This window comes from Lagenorhynchus albirostris, chromosome 20, assembly GCF_949774975.1.
Source record: "Lagenorhynchus albirostris chromosome 20, mLagAlb1.1, whole genome shotgun sequence".
Classification (NCBI taxonomy): domain Eukaryota; kingdom Metazoa; phylum Chordata; class Mammalia; order Artiodactyla; family Delphinidae; genus Lagenorhynchus; species Lagenorhynchus albirostris.
Genome location: NC_083114.1, coordinates 7,450,244 through 7,473,838, shown reverse-complemented (window position 1 = coordinate 7,473,838; position 23,595 = coordinate 7,450,244). Strand labels below are relative to the sequence as shown.

Below are 23,595 nucleotides of genomic sequence, written 5' to 3'. Positions count from 1 at the left end.
AGCTATGCCGTATTGCAGGGTAGAAATACCAAATATTGCCATTCATCTCTCCCAAGTTAAATCCCAAGGATTTAGCTTTCATGCAGTTCTAGTTACATTTCAATAGACTTTCTATGGGAATGTTTTCTGTAGAATCAGGAGGTAAAGTTATCTTAAAAAACTCTGTAAAATACCTGACAGATACTGTTATAATTGGGAAAAGACCAATAAAGAACAGTGTTCACTGTTAAAAAAATTCACAATGTACAAGTTAAAATGAAAAAGAAAATTACCTGTGGTCCCATCTTTCTATAACCGTTTGTTAATGTTTTGCCATACATTTTCTAGTCTTTTACCTTTCTATCTATAAATATATTTTTAAAATCTCAAATATACATTTTTGCTGTTTTTTTTTTAACGACAGGATTATTTATCTTCTTTTCTCATTAGTATTTCCTGAAGCATAATTTTTAAGGCCATCTGGTATAAGTGTGCAGTAAGTTCTCCCCAGATAACTTTGAGATATCTTTGCTTGGATCTCTCATTTCCTTAGGCTAAACCTCTTAAAGTGGAATCACTGTGTTTATAAAGAGGGACATTATTGAGGCCTTATCTTGTCTGTCTTCTCGAAGTTGTCAAATTCTTTCTGGAAAGGTTGTGTGGCTTTATGGCCAGACTAAGAAGACAAGAGTGTCAGTCTTAAAGGATCAGCCTGATTAGCAGGAGAGGAATGGATCTCACATGGAAGAAAGAATAAGTAAAGGTATAGCCCATAGAAGTGGGAAAGTATGTTTGGGGCACCCGAGTGGCTCCTTTACCTGGAGCTTTGAAACATGAGATGGAGTGGTGAGTGATGGATGGGGCCAGACTGGAGGAATCTGGATTATTAGGTGGTGAGTCAGCGAGTCGGGAAGGGTTTGGGTGGGGACAGGACATTACCAGCTGGGCTGTGGGAAGAAGGGTCTGTCCTGTCCTGCAGGCAGTGGGTGGTCAGGGGGAGGTGCTGGGGGCCGGGCTCCCCTCGAGGTAGGTGTTGCAGTCTGGATCAGTGGGAGTTAGGACTCAGCAGTGGGAATGGGACTCCGGTGAAGGGGTGGGATGGAAACAGTTGGGAAGGCAGACTCAGAATGCTTGATTGATGTGGGTGTGAGATGGAACCTGCAAGAGGACCCTGACACTAAGAGAAAGAGCTGATTTTAGAGATTTCAAGCCGGAGGGGCTTGAATGTTAGTACTAAGGATGTAGGTTTGAGGGAGGCTGGGAGGTAGGGTTGCCAGGTAAAATACATGATGCCCAGCTCCATTTGAATTTCAGATAAACAATAACTTGTTAGTAGAAATATATTCCCAATATTGCCTGGGACATACTTATACCACAAACATTACCATTATTTACTGCTTATTCAAGGTTCATTTTATTTGCTAATTGGGCAGCCCTGCTTGGGGGTCAAAGTGCAGAGAAGCCTAGACCCTCCAGTGCACCCAGGCTAGTGTGTTTCAACTAAAGACTCAGAACCAGCATTTCAGTTAATTAAATCTTGGATTTCGCTTCGGCTCATCCTAAAGTTTCCTTTAAGTCTCAAGGAAAGATGAAAAAAAAGGAAAAGAAGAAAAGCCCAGGGCCTTTGATTAGATTGGCCTTGGTGAGATCTGCTGGGTTCACAGCTTTGCTCACACAGCTACCTTGGGTGGGCATGAACAGAGGACAGGCCTACAGGGGACAAGGCCTGCCCTGTGCACTCACACAGAAAAGGGGGTTTGCTTACATTCAGATGCTCGTGCTTGCACAAAAAAGACCCTGGAAGGATGCTACGTAAGAAAATGTTCTAAGTGTCCTCCCTCTGGGGAGGGGAGGGGCACCCAGGCCTGGGAAGACTTTTCGTTACTGTTCTTTTTATATTTTGAATTATTTTTTTTTAAGTAGGTGCATATATTACCCTTTGAAATAAACTTTTTGAAAGCTGGAACATGCATTTACCCAGAAAATGACAAAGCTGTCACCTTGTCTAACAGGACAGCATCAAGGGCACAGGAATGTGGGTGTTGTAGCCCCAGGCCCTAGACTAGTGCCTGGCCCCTAGTAGACACTCAACAAATAAGTATTTATTAAAGGGATTAAGGACTGGCCCAAACATTTTGTGATCTAACCACAGAAGGAGATGTTTGCACTTCTCAAGTTTCATTCATTTTTAGGAAGAGGCAGTGAGGGAACCACATGCGTGGTATTTAAGGAAGCCCACTTCACTGGGCCATGTGGTCGTTCTCAAAGGGGAGAGCTGATGCCGTGGGAATGAAGGAAACCACCGTGGAGAGAGAGGGACAAGAAGCTGTCCACCTTTGGGGTGAACAGAGAGAGACAGCGTGGAAATAGACTGAGGGTGTGGGTGGGGGGCCAGGTGAGCGTGCCCCTCAGCAATCCAAGGACCAGAGCTTCATGGAGGAGAGATGATCACTCTATCAAAACATTCTACCGTGTGATCCAGCAATCCCACTCCTGGGTATATTTCTAGAAAAAAATGAAAACACTAGTTTGAAAAGATACACGCACCCCAATGTTCATAGCAGCACTATTTACATTAGTCAAGACATGGAAGCAAACTAAGTGCCCATCAACGGACAATTGGGGACTTCCCTGGTGGCGCAGTGGTTAAGAATCTGCCTGCCAATGCAGGGGACACGGGTTCGAGCCTTGGTCAGGGAAGATCCCACATGTCGCGGAGCAACTAAGCCCGTGTGCCACAACTACTGAGCCTGTGCTCTAGATCCCGTGAGCCACAACTACTGAGCCCACGTGCCGCAACTACTGAGACCACCTGCCACAACTACTGAAGCCCACACGCCTAGAGCCTGTGCTCCACAACAAGCGAAGCCACCACAATGAGAAGCCCACGCACTGCAACGAAGAGTAACCCCCGCTTGCTGCAACCAGAGAAAGCCCGCACGCAGCAACGAAGACCCAACACAGGCAAAAATAAATAAAATTAAATGTTAAAAAAAGTCTTAATCATTAAAAAAAAACAGTTGGATTAAGAAGATGTGGTATAAACATCCAATGGAACATTTCTCAGCCATAAAAAAGAATGAAATACTGCTATTTGCAGCAACGTGGATGGACCTGGAGAATATTATGCTTAGTGAAGTAAGTCAAAGGCAAATACTATATGATATCACTTACATGTGGAATCTAAAAAATAATACAAATGAATCTATATTCAAACAGAAACATATAGCACAGGGAACTCTACTCAAAAGAATCTAAAAAAGAGTGGATATATGTATAACCGATTTACTTTGCCGTACAGCAGAAACTAACAACATTGTAAATCAACTATACTTCAATAAAAATTAAAATAAAATAAAATAAAAAAGAAACAAAACAAAACGGAAACAGACTCACAGACATAGAAAACAAACTTGTGGTTACCAAAGGGGAAAGGGACAAATTAGGGGTATGGGATTAACAGATACGAACTACCATACATGAAATAGATAAGCAACAAGGATTTACTGTATAGCACAGGGGATTATACCCATTATATTGTAACAACCTATAATGGAATAGAAGCTGCAAAAATACTGAATCACTACGCTGTACACCTGAGACTAACACAATATTGTAAATCAACTATACTTCAATTAAAAAAATATATATATACATATATTCAACCGACAACCCTGTGGGTTTTCAAAGGACAGGATACACAATGGTAGTCTTTCTGGAAAAAACGATGCCTCCTCCTATACAGAGAACCCTCACAGCATTTGGGGACACTGCCCTCCAAATGACAGGCTTTAGCAGGAAAGACCATTTCTCGCCCCAAGTTGTTTCTGACTTGTCATCCTGGTCAGGGCTGAAGCACGACCATGGGTAAGCTTGGTGCTTCCAGGTCCTTATTTGGATGTTTGAAGGGCCAAATTGCCCCTCAAAGTGTGGGCTTCTCACTGCAGTGGCTTCTCTTGCTTCATGGGCTCTAGGCGTGTGGGCTTCAGTAGTTGTGGCAGGTGGTCTCAGTACTTGTGGCACGCGAGCTCAGTAGTTGTAGCTCGCGGGCTCTAGAGCTCAGGCTCAGTAGTTGTGGCGCACGGGCTTACTTGCTCCGCGGCATGTGGGATCTTCCCAGACCAGGGCTCGAACCCGTGTCCCCTGCATTGGCAGGCGGATTCTTAACCACTGTGCCACCGGGGAAGTCCCCAATTGTCCGTTGATGGGCACCTAGTTTGCTTCCATGTCTTGGCTAATGTAAACATTCTTCTGTTCCTTTCAGAACGCTGTCTCCAAGTATGGCTCTCAGTTCCAAGGCAATTCCCAGCACGACGCCCTGGAGTTCCTGCTCTGGTTGCTGGATCGTGTGCACGAGGACTTGGAGGGCGCGGCCCGGGGGCTGGGGTCCGACAAGGTCAGTCGCCCTCGAAACAACACGTGGTGTTTGATTTTCTTTTTTCCCCTTGCGCGTTTACTCAGCTCTTCAAAACTCAATCTTGAGATTCAGATCCGTAGATGTTTGCGTATTCTGGCTGCTGTTCACACAGTACCGTTCCCTGCTTCTTCCTCTTTGCCCCTTTTGTTTTAGACCAGACGTTTCCTCCCATTGCAGTTCCTCATCCTCTTTAATCCCAGTGACATGGTGAATAGGGTTTCTGTTTGGTTTAAAGTTTGAAAAAAAAAATCTCCTTTTTGTCAAAAAAGTTTGGTCACCTGAGGCCATGGGTGCCATTGCTTATTGGTTTTAGATGCTTCCATTTTAACTCCACCCTTGCTTTTTCAGTTACTTATCCTACAGAGCAAGCGATTCCCAATCTTTTTTTTCAAGACACAGGATGGATGATCTTGACATGTGGGCACACAGCAGTCCCAGATTTGGATGAAACCTCAAACCTTTGGGAGTAAGAAAGCCCTACGATCATTCGTCATAGCCACCGCTAGTTGATAAATCAGCTGTGTTCTCTATGGGCTTTGCTAAATAAAGATCAGTGATGGGTTCTACTCTAATCCTATCCTTTTATCTCTCTCTTAAGAAAGTAAAAACGAGTGAAGTTACGATTCCATGAGTGAGCAGAATTATTACAACAATATCCATGAATAATCTGCTGTAATTTAAAAAATGTTTCACAAGCTTTGGTAATTAATCAGTCGCATGTTACTTTTTATGTGTCTCAAAACTGAGCCAGATGCAGCTACAAGAACTGCTGTACTTGTTTTTTGTTTGTTTGTTTGTTTGAATTCTGGACATTTTCTTTCCATCCCCCTCGTGAATCAATTAAAAAGCCCTTTGGAAGTGTTTCAATCTTTCACCCGTTACCTTCCCATCCTTACATTATCTGCTCAGAGACCATTATTCTAGAGTAATAAAGTTTGAATGGAAAAATGTGACACAAATGGACCTATCTACGAAACAGAAACAGACTCCCAGACGTAGAGAACAGACGTGTGGTTGCCAAGGGGGAGGGGGTTGGGGGAGGGAAGTATTGGGCGTTTGGGATTAGCAGACGCAAACTAGTTTATACAGGATGGATAAACAACAAGGTCCTACTGTAGAGCACAGGGAACTATATTCTATATCCTGAGAAAAATCATAATGGAAAGGAATATGAAAAAGAATGGACATATATGTATAACTGAATCACTTTGCTGTACAGCAGAAATTAACACAGCATTGTAAATCAACTATATTCAATAAAATAAATTAAAAAAATAAAAGAATAAATAAATGGGGGGGAGATTGAATGGCAGTCACAGTTTGTAGGATGAATGAATCGAGATACGCAATGTGCAGCATGAGGACTGTAGTTAATAATACCATACTGAGTGCTGGAAATTTGCTAAGGGAGTGGATTTCAGGCCCTCTCACCACACATAATAAAAGGTAACTACATGAGGAGGTGGATATGTTGATTGGCTTGACTGAAGTAATCATTTCACCATGTAGATGTGTATCAAATCGTCATGTTGCACTCCTTAAATACATACGATGTTTATTTAAAGATAAAATGGCTCAAGAAGCTGAGTCATTTTTTTTTCTTAACTTGTCCACACAGCCAGCTGTTGTCTTTGTTTCTTTCCCTTTTAAAAATGACAAGCGGCAACTTTAAGAAAAGCAGGGCATAGCCATATATGTCTTGAATAAAGAATAGACCTCTTTTAAACAGCAATATAATGTAGAAGCTAAGAGCTTGACAGAGCTGCAGAAAGAGTACTCATGTCTGAGACAGCAGGTTGCCCAATGCATGGAACAGGGAAGATAATGATTGTACAGTGTTCTGTACTCCTCAGAGCACATCTTGGAGTGTTATACATGGTATGAGTAGCTACTATCATTTGCGGGGTGTTGTTAGAGTTATTATCCCCATTTTATATATGGGTAAACCAAGAATCAGAGAGGCTGTGTAACCTTCCTGAAGCAGCACAGCTTAAGAAGAGGTAGAGTCAGGATTCAAATCCAAGGGAGATCTGGCTTGAAAGCCTGTTTCCTTATCTTAAAAAGAACCATCCCAGGACTTCCCTAGTAGTCCAGTGGTTAAGACTTCACCTTCCACTGCAAGGGGCACAGGTTCGATCCCTGGTTGGGGAACTAAGATCCCGCATGCCAAAAAGATAGAAAAATAAAAAGAACCACTCCGTTCGCCCCCAAAACACACAAACGAAACAAAGCAAAAACTTCACTAAACAGAACCTGGGAGGACCAGACACTTAAAGGTTATGGTGGTTTCTCTGGGTTGTGGGATTGTGGGTGATTTTTCTTATACGTACGATGATTTTCTGTTTATCTAACTCAGACCCTTTTAGTTGCAACTTGGTCCAACTTAAGGAGAGTGCATTTATTGTCTTTTAGAACTTGGGAGTCCAAGGGTTGATCCAGCTTCAGGTAAGGCTGAATCCAAGGTCTCCTTATCTCTTGTCTTTCTCTTCATTCTCAGACTGACTCTGCCCATCTACTGGCAGGAGGGGCCCCTGCTATGCTCACAGAGCCTTTTTCACTTGGGATTCCAGAAAAAGCCCAGGCAAGAGTCCGATTGTCTTAGCGTGGCTCACATGTCCACTCCTGGGCAGGTGGCCAGCAGGATGGAATATTCTGATTGGGCACATGGGTCCCATGCCTGTGGGGTGAACTCCACCCAAATCGCATGGGTAAGGAAGGTTTCTGTAGAGCTGGGGCACGTTGGAAAGGAATGCTGAGATGACAAACGTGTCACTACACTGTATTCCATAATCTTAGCATGAACACATTTTGAAATCAGAATGATGTATTAAAAAGAGAGAGATGGGGCTTCCCTGGTGGCGCAGTGGTTGGGAGTCCGCCTGCTGATGCAGGGGACACGGGTGCATGCCCCGGTCCGGGAGGATCCCACATGCCGCGGAGCGGCTGGGCCCGTGAGCCATGGCCACTGAGTCTGCGCGTCAGGAGCCTGTGCTCCGCAATGGGAGAGGCCACAACAGTGAGAGGCCCGCATACCTCAAAAAAAAAAAAAAAAAAAGAGATACTGTTTATTGAAGTGTGTTACATGCCAGACATTTCATGTGATGCTTTTCGTGACTTATTTCGCTGATGCATAGGAGACACTCAATAAAACCCCTGAATGGTTGAATAAATTAAGTAGTTATCATGCTTTAATATTTGATAACTCATAATAAGGATAATAATAAGTAACTCATAATAAGGTTAATTCATATATTACAGTTAATGGAAATTTAGGTTAAATTGTCCAAGGTCCTTCAACTTCTACCTGTGGAAAGAGAATCAAACCTGAGTCTGTCTATTTCAAAGCCAGTGTGCTGGATCCCTTTCCTTATCCCGAGTTTCTTGTGCCTTCTGTTTCCCACCAGAGGGAGGGAGGAGACCTGGGTGCCTCTTCCTTCTGGCTGCATCTAGAAAAGTCTTCTTGGGAGTTTCCTGGTTGCCTAGTGGTTAGCATTCCAGTCTTTCACTGCCATGGCCCGGGTTCAGTCCCTGGTCAGGGAACTGAGATCCCATAAGCCGTGTGGCGTGGCCAAAAAAAAAAAAAAAAAACCACCAACAACAAGCTTTTTGTCCTGTGCCAAGCAGTGCTTCCTACCTGGAAAGTAGGAGGGATAAACAGCCTTCCCAATTACCTTTCAGTCTTCCTCTTTTGTGCCTTTGTGGCAGGAAAAGGCTTTGGACTTAAGGATGAGGAAGAGCACAGAGAGGTTAAGTAACTTGCCCTAAGTCACACAGCAAGTCAGTGGGAGAGCAAGGATCCAGATCTAGAAAATTCAACTCTAGAACAGGGCTTCTTAGCCTCAGCACGTTTGACATTGGAGCTGGGTAATTCTTTACTGGGAGGGGTGTTGCCCTGTGCGTTGTAGCATTTGTAACGCCCCTCTACCTACCAGACGCCAGTGGTACCCCTAACTGTGATTGATAAGCAAAAATGTCTCCAGACATGGCCAAATGTCCCCTGGTGGGGGGAGGGAAAAGCGTTTCCCCATTGAGAACCTCTGCTCTGGAGCCTTTGCTCCCAACCACAGTTCACCACCCCCAAACCTTTCTTTAAGACGCCTTTGAGTTTATTTAAGCCAATAATCCATAACAACTTCAAAACCCACATAAAAGCAGCCCTAATTGGTCTTCCAATTTCCAATGTGCCCCGCTACTATATGTATATGTTCTCCACGCTGCAGCCAGAGTGATCTTTTCAGAAAGGAAATAAGATCACGTCACTGTCCTGCTTAAATTCCCCTGGTGGCTTCCTGTTGCACTTACAACAGAATCCGGGCTCCTACGTGGCTGACGGGGCCCTACCTGACTGGCCCACCAATCACTCCACCTGGTTTCAGGCCCCTCTGCCCCTTGCTCATCGTTCTCAGCCACGCTGGCTGCTTTCTGTTCCTTTAATGGCTAAGGGTGTCAGGAGGGCACCACAACCCAGCAAGACCAGGGGTGCTTGTTGGTCGAAGAGAGGAGCTTGGCCCACTCTTCATTTGATCTGATTGAAACCAGAAAAGATCTTTTTCTCTGTCTGGGGTCAAAACCTCTCCTGAAATTCACTCTTAGAAAATCGGGCTGCCTGTGGAGGCCTGGCTGTGAACGCTTGAAGGTGAAAGAGCAGAGCTATTGGACTATTTGGCACAAACTTGATTTTCTGTTTCCAAGAAGGAAAGGGACTGTCCCCTGTGTAACTCTGAACAATTTTTCTTTCTGAGGTTATTTCTGTTTCAAAACATATGAAAGCCATGTAGTTCGATTTATTTGAAACTAGAATAGAAAACATAAGGACCGCTTTCTTCTCTGTTAATGCAACGATAAATGTTTTTGTCTGGTGAATAGGGCCTCTTTTTACTATCCTGTAGACACTGTGACACTAGCAACCTTTTGGGTAGTTTATCGTACAGGAAACGCCACTCTTGCAGAATTAAGAAAGGGGTGAGGGTGGGGAGAGGACCAGGAAGCTAACATTTATTAAGCACCTACTGTGTGCCAGGCAGGATACCCACATCTTTTTTGGTTCAAATGATGGCTCCATGAGGTGGATGTAATAGTCCGATTCCTTTTAGATGTGGAATCAGGCTCAGGGAGGGTTTTAGGGTCACTTGGTTAGCAGGGTAGCGCCAGCCGGGTCTCACCTGATAGCCCATGCTTTGTGAGTGACCCTCTGCTGCCTCTTACCCAGCCTTGTCTGGGATTTTCACTTTCCATACCCATCCTTGGATGGTCACGTCCACAGCCTCTCTCCACGCGTGCTGCCTTATCGTCTGGGTGCAGAAGCAGCCCGGATCATTGTGAGGTCTTTGGTTGCGAGGAACGGCAGCCAACCAGATGACTCAAACAAGAAGGGGATTAGTTGGAAGGCCAAGGGGGAGTGTGCAGAATCGAAGGGGAGGCTGAAGACCAGGCTTGGAACCATCAAGAACCAGACAGCTCTGGGGTGAGGGTGTCTCAGCGGCAGGAACAGCTCAATCCTCCAGCCTGGACACTAGAGTCGGTGTCTGCAGGCTTTGGGTCACTCTGCCCATGGTTGACACGCAGGGCAGGAACATCTCATCCGTCTAGCTTGGGTCATGTGCCTGCCTGTCTCTTGGTAAGGGAGGACAGGACCCCCGAGGAAAGAGCCTCCCCCACCTCCCCATGGACTGAGGCTACTCCCAAAGAAGAAGGGTCAATCCTGAGCAGGCCCAGATGCCAGTGTCCGCTCTGTACCCAAGTTCTCTCTCTCCTCCGAGCCCTTCAGTTACCTGCCGTAGGTGTCTCTGCCTCGAACTTGGCTTGCCCTCCCCTCCTCCCCTGACCCACTTCTCCTTTTGCCTTTCCCTCTTCTGTTAACGGAAAGTGGTTCTCCAGGCATCAGACTGGAAGCTTGGAGCTGGCCCTGTGTCTCCCTCCCTCTGTCTCCGTTTCCTTCCCCAGCAGGTGCTCAGTTAGGAGCTATGCGCACAGGGTGTCTTGATTGAGTTCCTACCTCCTTTTTATTTTCATGGCTCCTACTCTAGTTCACCCTGTTGGCACCCGGACCCTTGAGCCTCATGATTTGTGTCCTAACTCCAGACGCCCCCTCCTGTGCCCACGCCTGTCAGGTTATAGCGTGTCTCTGTGCATGTAGCCACCGCTTAGGTTCAAAACCCACTAGACACTCCCCTTCGTGTAACAACAGCAAACACTTATACAGTGCTTGCTGTGTGCCAGGCCCTATTCTAAGTGTTTTATATACATTAACTCTTTTCATCTCAAAATATCCCTAGCACATTGGTACTATCGTTCATTACCCCTTTATGAAATTGGAAAACCATGGAACAAAGGGTTTAAGTAATTGATTTAGCTGGATCAGAGGTTGAGAAACTCTCACAGCTAAGTACCAGTGCAGGGATTTGAACCCCAGCAGTCTGACTCCAGCGTCTAACCCTTAACCCTGGTACTATGCTGTTTACTGAACCAGGAATCTTCTTTAGGACATTTAAGGCCCCATCCAACATGGTACCAGACTCCCTCTCTAGCTCTGTTTTCTACTCCCCTTTGTACATCCCGTATTCTGGTCAAATTGGGTTTAATGAAATAGTGGGACTGACTCTTCTTAGTATTTGTCACTCTTATTTGTACCAAAATTTTATTATGAAAAATTTCAAACATGGAAAAGTTGAATTCCTTATACAGCGAATATCTCCTACCCACCACCTAGATTCTATAATTTACATTTTACTAAAATTGCTTTATCATGTATTTATCTACCTATCCATCAGTCTGTCCACTCATCACTCCATCTTTTTCTCATCTTTTTTTTTGGATGCATTTAAAATTAAATTTCTGACATCAGTACATTTCTCCCCAAACACTTCCCCTGTGGTCCTTTCTCCTGGCTCTTTGCCGGCCTTAAAGACAGATGTGATGTGGCCGTAAGCCATGGAATTCCCGCAGCTACCAGAAGGTAGAAGAGGCAAGGAACGTACTTTCCCCCAGAACCTCCAGAGGGAGTGCGGCCTTGCTGACACCTTGGTTTCGGCTCCGTGATGCTGATTTTGGATGTCCAGTCTCGAGACCTGTGAGGGGACACATTTCTGTTGTTTCAAGCCACTAGTTTGTGGTCGTTTGTTACAGCAGCAACAGGACACTTATACGTAAGGGAATGTAGAGAAGGATACAATAGGACAGATTGTGGAGGGAGGAGGCTCAGGCATCCATTATTCTAAGGTGCAAACCTGGTCTGTCTGAGAAAGAGAATGCTCGTGTGAAGACTGGCTCCCTGGAAAATGTGGACAGAAACAGCTTAGCAGGTGGAAGATGGGCAGATTTGGTGTGGATGTATTTGAAGTGATGGCAGCTCACCCAAGTGAAATGTACAGAAGGCATCTAGACACAGGGGGCCTAGAAGGATGGAGGTAAAGAACGGGGTTCTCCACCAAGGTTCATGCTCTTTCAGCGCTCACACGCACACACACACACTCTCATAGTCTCTCTCCCGCTGTCTCTCTCTCCTCTCTCTCTGTCTGTCTCTGTCTCTCGGAATTGGGGAGGTCCAGGGATTGAAGGAGAGGCGGATTACGGTAAGACAACATGGAAGGTCCTGGTTCTGCAGGTTTAGGTCCATAGAATGGTGCTGAGGACCCAGGAGGAGGTGTAGGTTCGCTGGTCTGAACGCAGTGGAGTGATGAGAGGCACATCTGATCTTGCTTCCTCTCATTTCTTTGCAGCTTCAGCCTGAAGCCAGGAAGACCTCCGAGGACCTCCTGTCGCCCTCAGCTCAGCTTCCTCTAGGCCAAAGCTTTGTGCAAAGCCACTTTCAAGCACAGTACAGGTAAGAAAGGGGGGGGAGTGTGTTTAGAATCTGTCCTTAAGGGCTCAGCAAACTCCTATGCTGGTAACTAACCTCCCTTTGCCAGGTTTACCCCGAGATTACAAAACAACAGAAACCATAAACACCCTTCTCTCTCCCATTATAAGTCCCAATTAACCACTAACTTCTATTGTCTCTGACCCTCAGTATTTCATTTTTTTGTGTTTTTTATTTTATTTTTGGCTGCGTTGGGTCTTCGTTGCTGCGCACGGGCTTTCTCTAGTTGCGGTGAGCGGGGGCGACTCTTCATTGCGGTGCGTGGGCTTCTCATTGCGGCGGCTTCTCTTGTTGCGGAGCACGGGCTCTAGGCACGCGGGCTTCAGTACTTGTGGCTCGCGGGCTCTAGAGCGCAGGCTCAGTAGTTGTGATGCACGGGCTTAGTTGCTCCACGGCATGTGGGATCTTCCTGGACCGTGGCTTGAACCCGTGTCCCCTGCGTTGGCAGGTGGATTCTTAACCACTGTGCCACCAGGGAAGCCCCCTCAGTATTTCTTTTCTTTCTTGCTGTCTCCTGGGCCTTCCATCCCCCCCTTGAAGGAGAGGTGATGCAAGCATGGTTCTCCAGAGTATGAATGTGGAGGCCAGGATCTCCCCAGCAGGCCATCATTGAGAAGTGGATGAGATCTTTCTGGTTTGTTCTTTATTGCCAGAGAGCCAAGTTTCACACATTATTTCGAGTTCAAGATTTCCCAGCATAATGGAGGATATAAAAGATATATAATTATATAGACTCTGACTTCAGAAAGTATATGTTCTCTTTGGGCTTTTATATATGACAGTTCAGAGATTCACATAAGGCAGAATATTTTCAAGAATGACAATGTTGTAATGAAAGCACTAACCCCCGGGGCTTCTCGGAGGAGGTATGCCTTTCCACGGGCTCTGCAGGATGAATAGGGTTGAAAAGGGTGGGAACGTATTCAATGAGAGTGACATCCGCTTCAAGGTGGGAATGAGCGCAGTGATCAAGATTGAGGGGAAGCCACTGGTTACATATATGTTCGCCCAGATAGTTTTTGATTTAACTTAGAATAGCCCAAGGAGATGAGGTACAATCTGGGGTCAGGCATTTCGCGAGGACACATAGTAAATGGCAGAAGCAGGATTTGACCTTTGCTAAATCTCTTTCTGCTTCTTTGTAATTCTTCCTCTTGGGTGGCTCTTCCATCTGACCTTGTTCTTTTCCTGTGAGGTTCTGCTGTTACTTCATGCACAAAAGCTTTGCCTTCCTGTTCTCCATTATGGATACCAAAACGTTTTTTTTTTTTTTTTTTTTTTTTTTTTTGCGGTACACGGGCCTCTCACTGCTGTGGCCTCTCCCGTTGCGGAGCACAGGCTCCGGACGCACAGGCTCAGCGGCCATGGCTCACGGGCGCAGCCGCTCCGCGGCATGTGGGATCCTCCCGGACCGGGGCACGAACCTGCGTCCCCTGCATCGGCAGGCGGACTCTCAACCACTGCGCCACCAGGGAAGCCCCAAAACATTTTTTTATATTTTTCTTTTGGATGTTGCATTAAATCACTTTCAAAGGTGGGCTTTTCTCTGAGTCTTCTGCATGCTCTTCTCTTTCCTTTGCCCTGTTGTCTTTTTCATAAGCTTCCTGTTGGTTTTTTATCTCTTATTTACTTCAAACAAAGCAACGATTATTCAGCCTTCTAGAATTCACTTACAGCCGTTTACTTCCATACTTTTGGGAGATTTGTATTCTTTGTATTTAGAAAGGAGAAGATGACTTAAAATTGCCCAGCAATTGTGCTCATTTAGGATTTATGTTATATTCATGGATCGTCCATAATATAATTTGGACGTGATCACTGTCTTTGAGGTGATTATTTATTTAGGAAGAGCAAGTAGTTTCGGAAACACTTTGGAAGAATGCCAAAGCTGCTTTCCCACTGGAACGGAAAATCCATGGCACTTGAGAAGTTCCCTCACCCTGCCCCAGCGGGGAGAAGGACCTCAAACGACCTTGAATGACAGCCACAGTGACCCTGGGGCACTCCCCTCCTGCCCTGGCTTGCTTACCACATTGGGTAATTCAGATCTCTTCTGGATGAACCCCTGTCTCATCGTTGTCCATGAAGAAATGCCCACTGGAAGCAGCCGCATAGCCCAGGGAGATCAGCTCGGTGCTTTGTGACCACCTAGAGGGGTGGGATAGGGAGGGTGGGAGGGAGGGAGACACAAGAGGGAAGAGATACGGGAACATATGTATAACTGATTCACTTTGTTGTAAAGCAGAAACTAACACACCATTGTAAAGCAATTATATACCAATAAAGGTGTTAAAAAATAAAAAAAATTAATAAATAAAATAAAATCCCCCCCCAAAAAAAAAAGAAATGCCCACTGATTTCCTAAGAGAAGTGGTGATGCACTACGAGATTTACATGGAGGAAACCTAGATTTCGTGTCTACTAACTCACCTTTTAGCCATGAAAGCTGCTTGCAGGGCATCTGTCTTATCTCCAGGTACTCAAAGCAGAGGCTGTTTGAAAGCAAAATAAGGAGACAGAGGAAAACAATAGAGGAGGAGGGAGAAGAAAATCTAGAAGGAGGGAGGGGGAGGCATAAGGCAAGGGCAGGTTAGAGCTTGGGGAAGGGTCACCGTGATTGGCTTCAGGTGCCCCTCCTCTGTGTCTCCGTACCATAGATCTTTCTCCACTCACTCATTCTCTCTACCTTCTTCCCTTCTTGTCCACACATCCTCTTTTCCTTCTTGCACATCCTTGAGCATCTGATACTGCGCTTGGTCCAGTGGCTACAACGAAGGGTGTAACTCCTTGCCCACAAGAGGAAATACTAACCAAGCAGATCCCTTTATTCTCTGGGTATTTAATCCATACCTACTACGTGCCAGGTCCTCTTCTAGGTGCTGGGAATTGAGCTGTGAAAGGAGTCAGCCCCTGTTCTCAAGGAGCTCAGATTCTACTGGGGGAGGTGTTAGAGAATACACACATAATACACATGCAACAATTTGCGATGATGATGAATGTCACCTGGGAGGCGGGGTAGGCAGCTAACCTTAGATAAGGTGTTCAGGCCGGGCTTCTTTGCAGAGGGGACATTTGAGCTGAGAACTGAGTGACAAGGAGCCAGCCGTTGAAATACCTGGGGACAGGGTATTCCAGGCAGGAAAAGCAGCAAAGGGTCTGGGGTGGGAGTGATCCAGGCAAGTTCAAGGAACAGAGGGCCATCGAGTAGTGAGGGGTGGGAGGTGAGGCTGGACAGGTGGGCGCGCACCTGGTCGTGTGGGTTGTAGCCTCAGGGGCAAAGGGAACCACTGCAAAGTTCAAGGCAGGGTGTGGTCTAATTTTCCATCTAAGCAATTGGCTGGTGGGGACCTCCCTGGCGGTCCAGTGGTTAAGACTCCGCACTTCCATTGCAGGTGGCACAGGGCCGATCCCTGGTCGGGGATCTGATCCCACGTGCCCTGCAGTGTGGCCAAAACAAAAAAGAAGAAAAAAGAAAGAAATTGGCTGTTGTTTTGGTGATGAAGGGAGGCAGGGCTGGGAGCTGGAGCAGCAGGTGATGTGCTGTTCTCTCAGTGGGAGAATGGTGGTGGCTGGACCATGAGGTAGTGATGGAGATGGAGGGACGTGGGCTGGTGGGGAACAGAGTCAACAGGACTTGCCAGCGGGTTTAAGGGTCAGGGGCGGAGGGACCAAGGAAACAATGAGCATCTAGGGTGACTTCTGGGTTTTTACATAGTTGTATAACTGGCACGTGCTTTGATGGAAAAATGGAGGGAGCTTTGAAGTGCGTGTTATGGATGCGAAAGCGGAAAAAACCTCGTTTCCCTTTGCATTACTCTTGACTACTTCCACACTCACAATCCTTCTGACCCCAGATGTGTGGGTGTTTTTCCCACACTACGCAATTCTGCGATTCTCTCTGGACGCCAACTGAGTGTCCTACAATTTAGCTCAATCCTGGCACTACCTATTTAGAGCGGGCACGGACCCCGCAGGTTAAGGGCTCAGTCCCAGCGGACTGCCTGCCCGCCGGACACCAACTGCAAGTCCCGGGTCGTCACCTGCGCTGCTGACCGACTGGCTATAAATTGGAGGTTTCCACGGCCCCCTCCTCAGGTTCAATGATTTGCTAGAGTGGCTCACAGAACTCAGGAAAAACGTTTACTTACCAGGTTACCAGTTGATTTGGAAAGGCTATAACTCAGGAACAGCCAGATGGGAGATTCATAGAGCAAGGTCTGTGGGAAGGGGCAAGGTTCTGCACCCCTCGCTGGGTGCACCGCCCTCCCAGCACCTCCCCACGGTCACCAACCTGGAAGCTCTCCCAGCCCCTTCTGCTGGGGTTTTTATGGAAGCAACATTATGTAGGCATGATTGATCCAATTATTGGCCATACGTGGTTAACTCAACCTCTGACCCCCTTCTTTTTTTCCCAGGAGGTAGGGGTGGAGCCCTCTAATCCCATGCTTCGTCCCTCTGGCAACCAGCCCCCCTCCTGTGGTTTTCTCTGGGGGCTTTCCAGGTATCACCTCATTAGCATAAACTCAGATGTGATGGGATGGGGTTTGTTATGAATAGCAAAAGATGCTCCTTTTACCTTCATTCTTGCTCTTATCACTTAGGAAATTCCAAAAGCTGTAGGAGCTCTGTGTCTGGAATAACTGTTGGAGACCAATTGTATATTTCTTATTATAAATCACAGTATCATAAGGCGTGAGTCAGGGGAGGATTCATGAAGAAGTGACTTTTGAGCTGATCTGAGACTAAGGACCGCAAGGACCCTTTGTCGATTACTATAGAATGATGAGTAAGAAGCAAGATATTCATGCTGGAAAAAAAGACTGGTGACAGCTAAAAATAGCTGCTTTCTGCCTGCAGCAGAGTTAAGAAAAAATATAGTTAGAGACGTCCACCTAGGCTAGGACTTTTGAGGTCTGAAAAGTGATTTTCTGTAGCCGTCAGTGGGCATCAGCTCCACACTGGAGCCCCTGAGGGTGATACTTGCTGTCCTGGACCCTCTTCAGCCTCTTTTCCTCGGGGGGAGGTTGCCTGGGATGGAGGGCCGCCCTGGCATCGGCCTTTATGAAATTGAAAGCTGGAAATGTTATTATGGGTTAATTCAGAGATCCCTGTTCACCGAGATTCTCCCTCCATCTCCCTTGTCCTCCTTTTCAGGGGGCTGAGTTTTTGCCTTTGGCTGGAGGAGAGAAGGAAGAATAGTACTGGGGTGCTGGAGGTTATAAACTAGAGGACAAATAATTCGTTATTCTATATGATTATTACCACAGCCTGAAAACATCTGCAAGTTTAATAGCCAAGGATTGTTGCAACGTTGGAGTTTGGGCTGCAGGTGGGATTGTGCGTGTGCGTGTGCGTGTGTGTGTGTGTGTGTGTGTGTGTTCATCTCTTCACAGCATTCATAGCTTTTATTCACAGAAAGCCTAATCTGGTCCCCGTTACAGGCAGCATTCCCTTTTAGGCAGAGTATGTTTTGGAAGGCTTCCTCAGAACAGATCTTGGAGAGGTGACATCTTGCTCGTGCGTCACCATAAGTACCTTGCCGACTTGGACATCCGTCTCGCCAGCCAGCGAGCAGGTGAAGCTGGCCAGGTTGGAGGTGTCAGACGTATATTCAGCAGCAGTGAGAGGCCAGAATGTGAAACGAGCAGTGCCATTTCAGGACATTTGTAACCAGTGGAGAGCAAAGAGCAGTTCTGAGTTTCAGCAGCAGGTGAGAGGTTGGCTTTGGAACAGAAACAATTTGACAAGGAGGATGAAATAGCTTAGGGAGATGGGCAAGTGAACATTGAAAGGCATTGGGGTGATTTTCTGTCTCTTTGCTCTGTGAGTACCTGGGAGATAGTAGGACAGGACTGTGAAACTCTGGGGGAGATGGCAAGGACGAAAGGACCCCCAGGCCACATTTGAGTGTAGGTGGAGGCTGGTAACATCTGGAGTTTTCTGTGAAAGTGACACTGCCCTTCCCCCTGATCTGTTGGTCGCACTCACTTTCCTCATTTCTCATCCTTTGAGGAACAGGTGCATTTCATGTCCTCTCTGTGGTTTATTATGAAAACAATACATTTCCCCCATCCTTTAAATACAAAATTAGACCGTTCTGTGATTTCGCCAAACTACACATCTCTTGCTCCCTGCCAGAGATTCATGGCTGAATCTAAAGGCCATATCCCTGAATCAGTTGACTATGATGTATCTGCAAGAAAGATGCAGCCTCGCTTAGTTTTAGTAGCTTTAAAGAAAAAATGAATAAGTCAAAGAAAAATATTCCTTCTCATTTGTTCACTTAAATATGAAACAGGGATTTGGAAATTTCCCAGGGACAAAAATACATGTTTCAGGCCTATGTTACGCCACGGTACGTGATGGGTGAGGGGAGGAGAGGGGAGGGAGAGAAGCTGGGGTGGCAGAGGGGCCCCCACAAATGGCAGGTCCCCCTGCTGGTGGGAGCTTGATGTCTGATGCCTTCTTTTTACCAAAATATTGCGATGGTTTTCCCAGAGGGAAATTTACCAGAGAGTGATTGAACATTAAATACTCCAGTCTGTACTCGGTTCTGTTTTCTAAAATCATGGTTGGCATTCTGTTAACTTGTATCCAGGAAAGCCTACTTGCTATGAGCAGAGCACTTAGGGTTGCCTGGGACAACACCCTGAAAACCTCAGGGGTTCTTGCTGGGCCCTGGCTTTTTCTATTTTGTCTGCTCAACGGAAAACCAATCCAGCAGGACTGGTGCTTTCTGTCGAGATTCAGGAAACCTGATTCTGATCCCAGCTCCGGTTTTCTTGCTGACTTACCCTAGGGCTGTCCAGTGCTGAGAGCAGGACCTGTGGCGGAGTATGCTCCCCTATTCCCAAGGAAATTCATGTAGATTTTAGGAGAAGGAATGTAGCATCCAGAAACCCCTTATATCTTGGAAGAATATGGAGCATTATATGATGAAGGAAATAAAATAAGAGCACCCGGGTGGAATATAAAACTCGCCTTTCCCTCTCAGAGATGCATGCTAAATACGGGAGTGTTAAATTTCAAAGAGCTTAAAGAATATAAATAAACTATGTGGATCTACTTGTACTCACGACATGATGATGGCCATGGGCTCTGGAACCTGAGCCAGCTCTGCCACTTAAGAGCTGTGTGTCCTTGGGCAAGTGACTTAACCTCTCTGTGTTTCCGTTTTTTCTTCTGTAAAATGGGGATCATCCTGGTTCTTATGGCTAGCACACGGGTTAATCCATGCACAGTGCCCAGTTTTTAGTAAATTCTTTCACCGTTAGCTGTTACTACTAGCTGCTATTTTCTGAACTTTGTTTCCTTTAGCCGTACAATGAGGCAGGTGGATTGCATCAGTGCTTCTCCGCCTGGTTGAACACTAGAGTCACCAGGGGAGCTTTTAACATTCTGATGCCTGTGCCTCTCTCTCCCTGCTTCCCTTGAAACAGAATCTCGAGGAGTGGGGCCTGGACCTCTGCATTTGAAAAAAAGCATCCTATGTGATTCTGGGGCCCAGTGAGGCTGAGACCTTTGAGCTTGAAAGCTGTCACAGTATCTTTCTATTTGGAGGGGTTACAGCCTCCCTTCCCATACTCAGTGCACTCATACATGGGACTAAACTTTATCCTTTTTAAGAAATTGAGATGAGTCACATAACATAAAATTAACCCTTTTAAGTGTGCAATTCAGCGGAATGTACACCCACCATGGTGTGCAACCACCAGTTTTTTCTGGTTCCTAACCATTTTCGTCACCCCCAGAAGAAAACCTGGTACCCATGAAGCAGTCACTCGCCAGGCCTCTCTCTTCTCAGCACCTGGCAACCGCCAATCTGCTTTCCGTCCCTATGGCTTTACCCACTCTGGATTTTTCACATAATTGGAATCATAAATGTGTGGCCTTCGGTGCCCGGCTTCTTTTACTCACATGATGTTTTCGAGGTTCATTCATGTAGCAAGTGTCAGGACCTCGTGGCTGAATAATAATCATCGTGTGTCTGTAACACATTTTGTTTACCCGTTTACCCATTGATGGACACTTGAGTTGTATCCACCCTTTGACTATTGTGAAGAATGCTGCCATGAACCTCTGTGTACAAGGGTTTGAATACCTGTTTTCAGTTCTTTGTGGTACAGATCTCGGAGTGGAATCGCAGTGGTGGCTCTCTAATTAACTTTTTGAGGAACCGCCAAACGGTTCAGTGTGATTAAACTTTCATGTGTATCCTCTACCCTCACAGATCTTCCTTGACCTGTCCCCACTGCCTGAAACAGAGCAACACCTTCGATCCTTTCCTGTGTGTGTCACTGCCTATCCCCTTGCGACAGACGAGGTACGTGAGCATCATGCCCGTGAACTTGACTTCCATCCTTGGGAATCTTTTGGGCTTGGAGCTGCATTTTCTCCTTTGCTTCCCAGCCAAGCTTTGCAGCTTGGGGACATTCAAGGATTGAATGGGACAATGAACGTGAAAGGTTACAGAGTCCCTTCTTTAGCCGAAGAAGGAATTATAAACATGCTTTTGTTTATCAGCCCTGTTTGTTTATCAGCCCTGTTTATCAGGCTTACATCTTTAGCCCATTCAGAAGCCGGCACCAGCCAGTTGGTACCACTCAATCAGACAGGGGCGAACTGGAGAAAATCTGTCACCCTCTGCTTTGCCCTGCTTTATTTCCAAATCCTTTTTCCTCTTAGTGAAGGTGTAGGAAAAAGTTTATTTAAGGAGCAAAGAAAAAGGAAAAGGGTTGTTGGGAGATATGAGGAAAAAAAAGAAAAGAGGAGGCAGGGTTGGGTAGGAGGTGTAGTCACTGCAAAAGTAAGAAGCATATAGTGCAAGCATCCCAGAAGTCCAGGGCTTGGCAGTGACTGTTAAGGCAATGGCCCGTGTCAGTCTCATGGAATTTTAGCGAACTATATGGGGCGCCTTCACTGTCATGGAAGCTGGCATTTCTTCCCTGGGTTCCTCACCTTTGTAAAAACCATTTCTCTTGCCCTCTGTCTGTTGGCATCCTCCATCTTTAGGATGCAGTGAAGACATGACGGCTTTGTAAAGCCTTTCCTGGCAACTTAATCCCCCTTTCTGCTCTGAATTCCTGTGCTGCTGACTGTCTGTGCCACAGATATAACACTGGCTTATCCTATCATCAGATGATGGCTACTGATAGATATGAGCTGTGATACCTGGCCTGATGCAGCGTAGCACAGTGGTTAGGACCACTGACTCTGGGGCCAGACTGCCTGGGTTCAAGTCCCAGTTCGGCTAACTAGTTGTATGAATTAGATAATTACTGCAGTATAGAGCTGGGGAAACAGGAGCTGGAGGGGTGAGCCCTGGTGTGCTGCTGGGGGTAGTAGGAAGTAGAACCAGAGAGAGTCCAGAGAGGTTGGGGGGCAGAAGGGCTGTATCCAATCACCAAGGGAGAACTTCAGGAGAGTCTCATCAACAGTGTTGAGTTGTCCTGGAAGAAGCTTGACTGCTCTACTTCTCAGACTTCGAGTTTCTTTTTGCTTAAGATTATCTATTTAACAAACAGAACCTGGAGACTATATAGATCTGTACAGATGGTCCCTGACTTATGATGGTTTGGTATACAATATTTTGACTTTACAATGGTACGAAAGTGATGAGCATTCAGTAGAGACGGTGCTTCACATTTTGAATTTTGATCTTTTCCCAGATGAGCGGTATGAGGTGTGGTCCTCTCTTGTGAGGCTGGGCAGGGAAGCACCACAGCTCCCAGTCCAGCCTGGTGATCACGAGGGTAAACAACCGATACACTTAAAATCACTGTTTTTCACTTTCCATGTAGTATTCAATAAATTACATGAGCGATTCAACGCTTTATTAGCACGGAAGCTTTGTGTTATATGATCTGGTCCAACTGTAGCCTAATGTAAGTGTTCTGAGCACGTTCAAGGTAGGCGGGGCTAAGCTGTGATGTTCGGTAGTTTAGTTTTATTAAATGTATTTTCGATTTAAGATGTTTTCAATTTACAGTGAATGGGTTTGTCGGGATGTAATCCCATCATAGGTTGAGGAAGGTCTGTATTGTGATTCTTAATCAAATATCTTTTATTTTTAACTTGCTGGAAAAGTACACTCAGCTGAGACCCTTGGAGATTTGGCTCTCCACTGCCACCTGGTGGCAGAATACTTAAAGGGCAATGACCCGACCAGGAAGCAGAGATTTTGCCTAAGTGCTGAACTTGATCCATTATCAGTGATGGTGGCAACAATCCATGTCAGTCCTTTAAGGATGTGGCCTCCTTCCTATTTTCCAGATTCTTGAGCGTCACCTTGGTCTTCCCCTCTAAGAGCCAGCGGTCCCTGCGGGTTGGCCTGGCCGTGCCAATCCTCAGCACGGTGGCAGCCCTGAGGAAGATGGTTGCAGAGGAAGGTGGCATCCCTGTGGATGAGGTGTGATGGGGCCTGGTGATGGGATTGATGGATGCTAACTGGGCCGGCTGTCTAGGGTGTTTAGGTTAATTTCTGACTCGCGGTGATTCCTGAGTGACTCCTGAGTTTCTGTTTGATTAATAGTCCCTGGTGTCTGTGCTGACGGGGCCTTGACCTCTCCCTGCATTTTCACAAAATAACCAGAAAAGGATACCACCTTTATCTTACAATCAATCATCATCATTTCAACAATAGCTGACTCTCAGTAGGGCCTACTAAGTGCTGAGTACCATTCTATGAACTTTATAGCTAATTTACTCCTCACCACCATCCTGTGAGGTAGATATTACAATTATCCTCATTTTAGCAGCAAGCACCGAGAAGGTGAGTGACTTACCCGAGGTCACACAGCTGGTAAGTGGCTGGGCCAGGATTTGAAATCAAACGCAGATGGTTTGATTTCACAACCACTATTCTATACTTTCACTCCCGAGAATATAAGCCAGGAGACTGAAGGGACAATAAATGAAATATAAGGAACTACTGAAGGAACTTGTGGTGTGTATATGAGAGAGGCAATTTGGAAGAGAGTGGGATGGACGTGCTCCAATTTTTTTTTTTTTTTTTTTTAGCATCTTGGTAAAGAGTTTGGATTCACTTGACTTTGGAGGGCAGACTCCTAACAGGGACCCCCATGAAAGGACAGGGTAGAAGTGATGGTGGTGAAAAGCAATGCAGTATGATGAGAAGGGCTCGCAGTGGGGTTCTAATTGTGATTCAGTTCCTTCTAGTTTTCTGAACTTGGACAAAGTAATTGGTCTCTGTTTCTTTAACTGTAAAATGGAAATTTTACACTTCCCTGATGACCTCGTGGGATTGTTTTCTAATTAAAGAGTATTTTTAACCTTTTTGTTAAGGAATAACATAGGTACAAGAAAGTGTGCATGTCTTAGG

At 46.0% G+C, this 23,595-nt stretch overlaps 1 protein-coding gene across 2 annotated transcripts in view; it reads left to right on the top strand.

The window, feature by feature from the left end:
• USP43 (ubiquitin specific peptidase 43) overlaps positions 1–23,595 on the top strand; it is a 62,279-nt gene that overhangs the window by 7,312 nt on the left and 31,372 nt on the right. For both annotated transcript variants that reach the window (XM_060134263.1, XM_060134262.1), the window contains exons 2-5: positions 4,244–4,375; positions 12,115–12,218; positions 20,485–20,577; positions 22,527–22,662. In XM_060134263.1, coding sequence (XP_059990246.1) covers positions 4,244–4,375; positions 12,115–12,218; positions 20,485–20,577; positions 22,527–22,662 — 465 coding nt within the window. The remainder of the gene's footprint in view (positions 1–4,243; positions 4,376–12,114; positions 12,219–20,484; positions 20,578–22,526; positions 22,663–23,595) is intronic.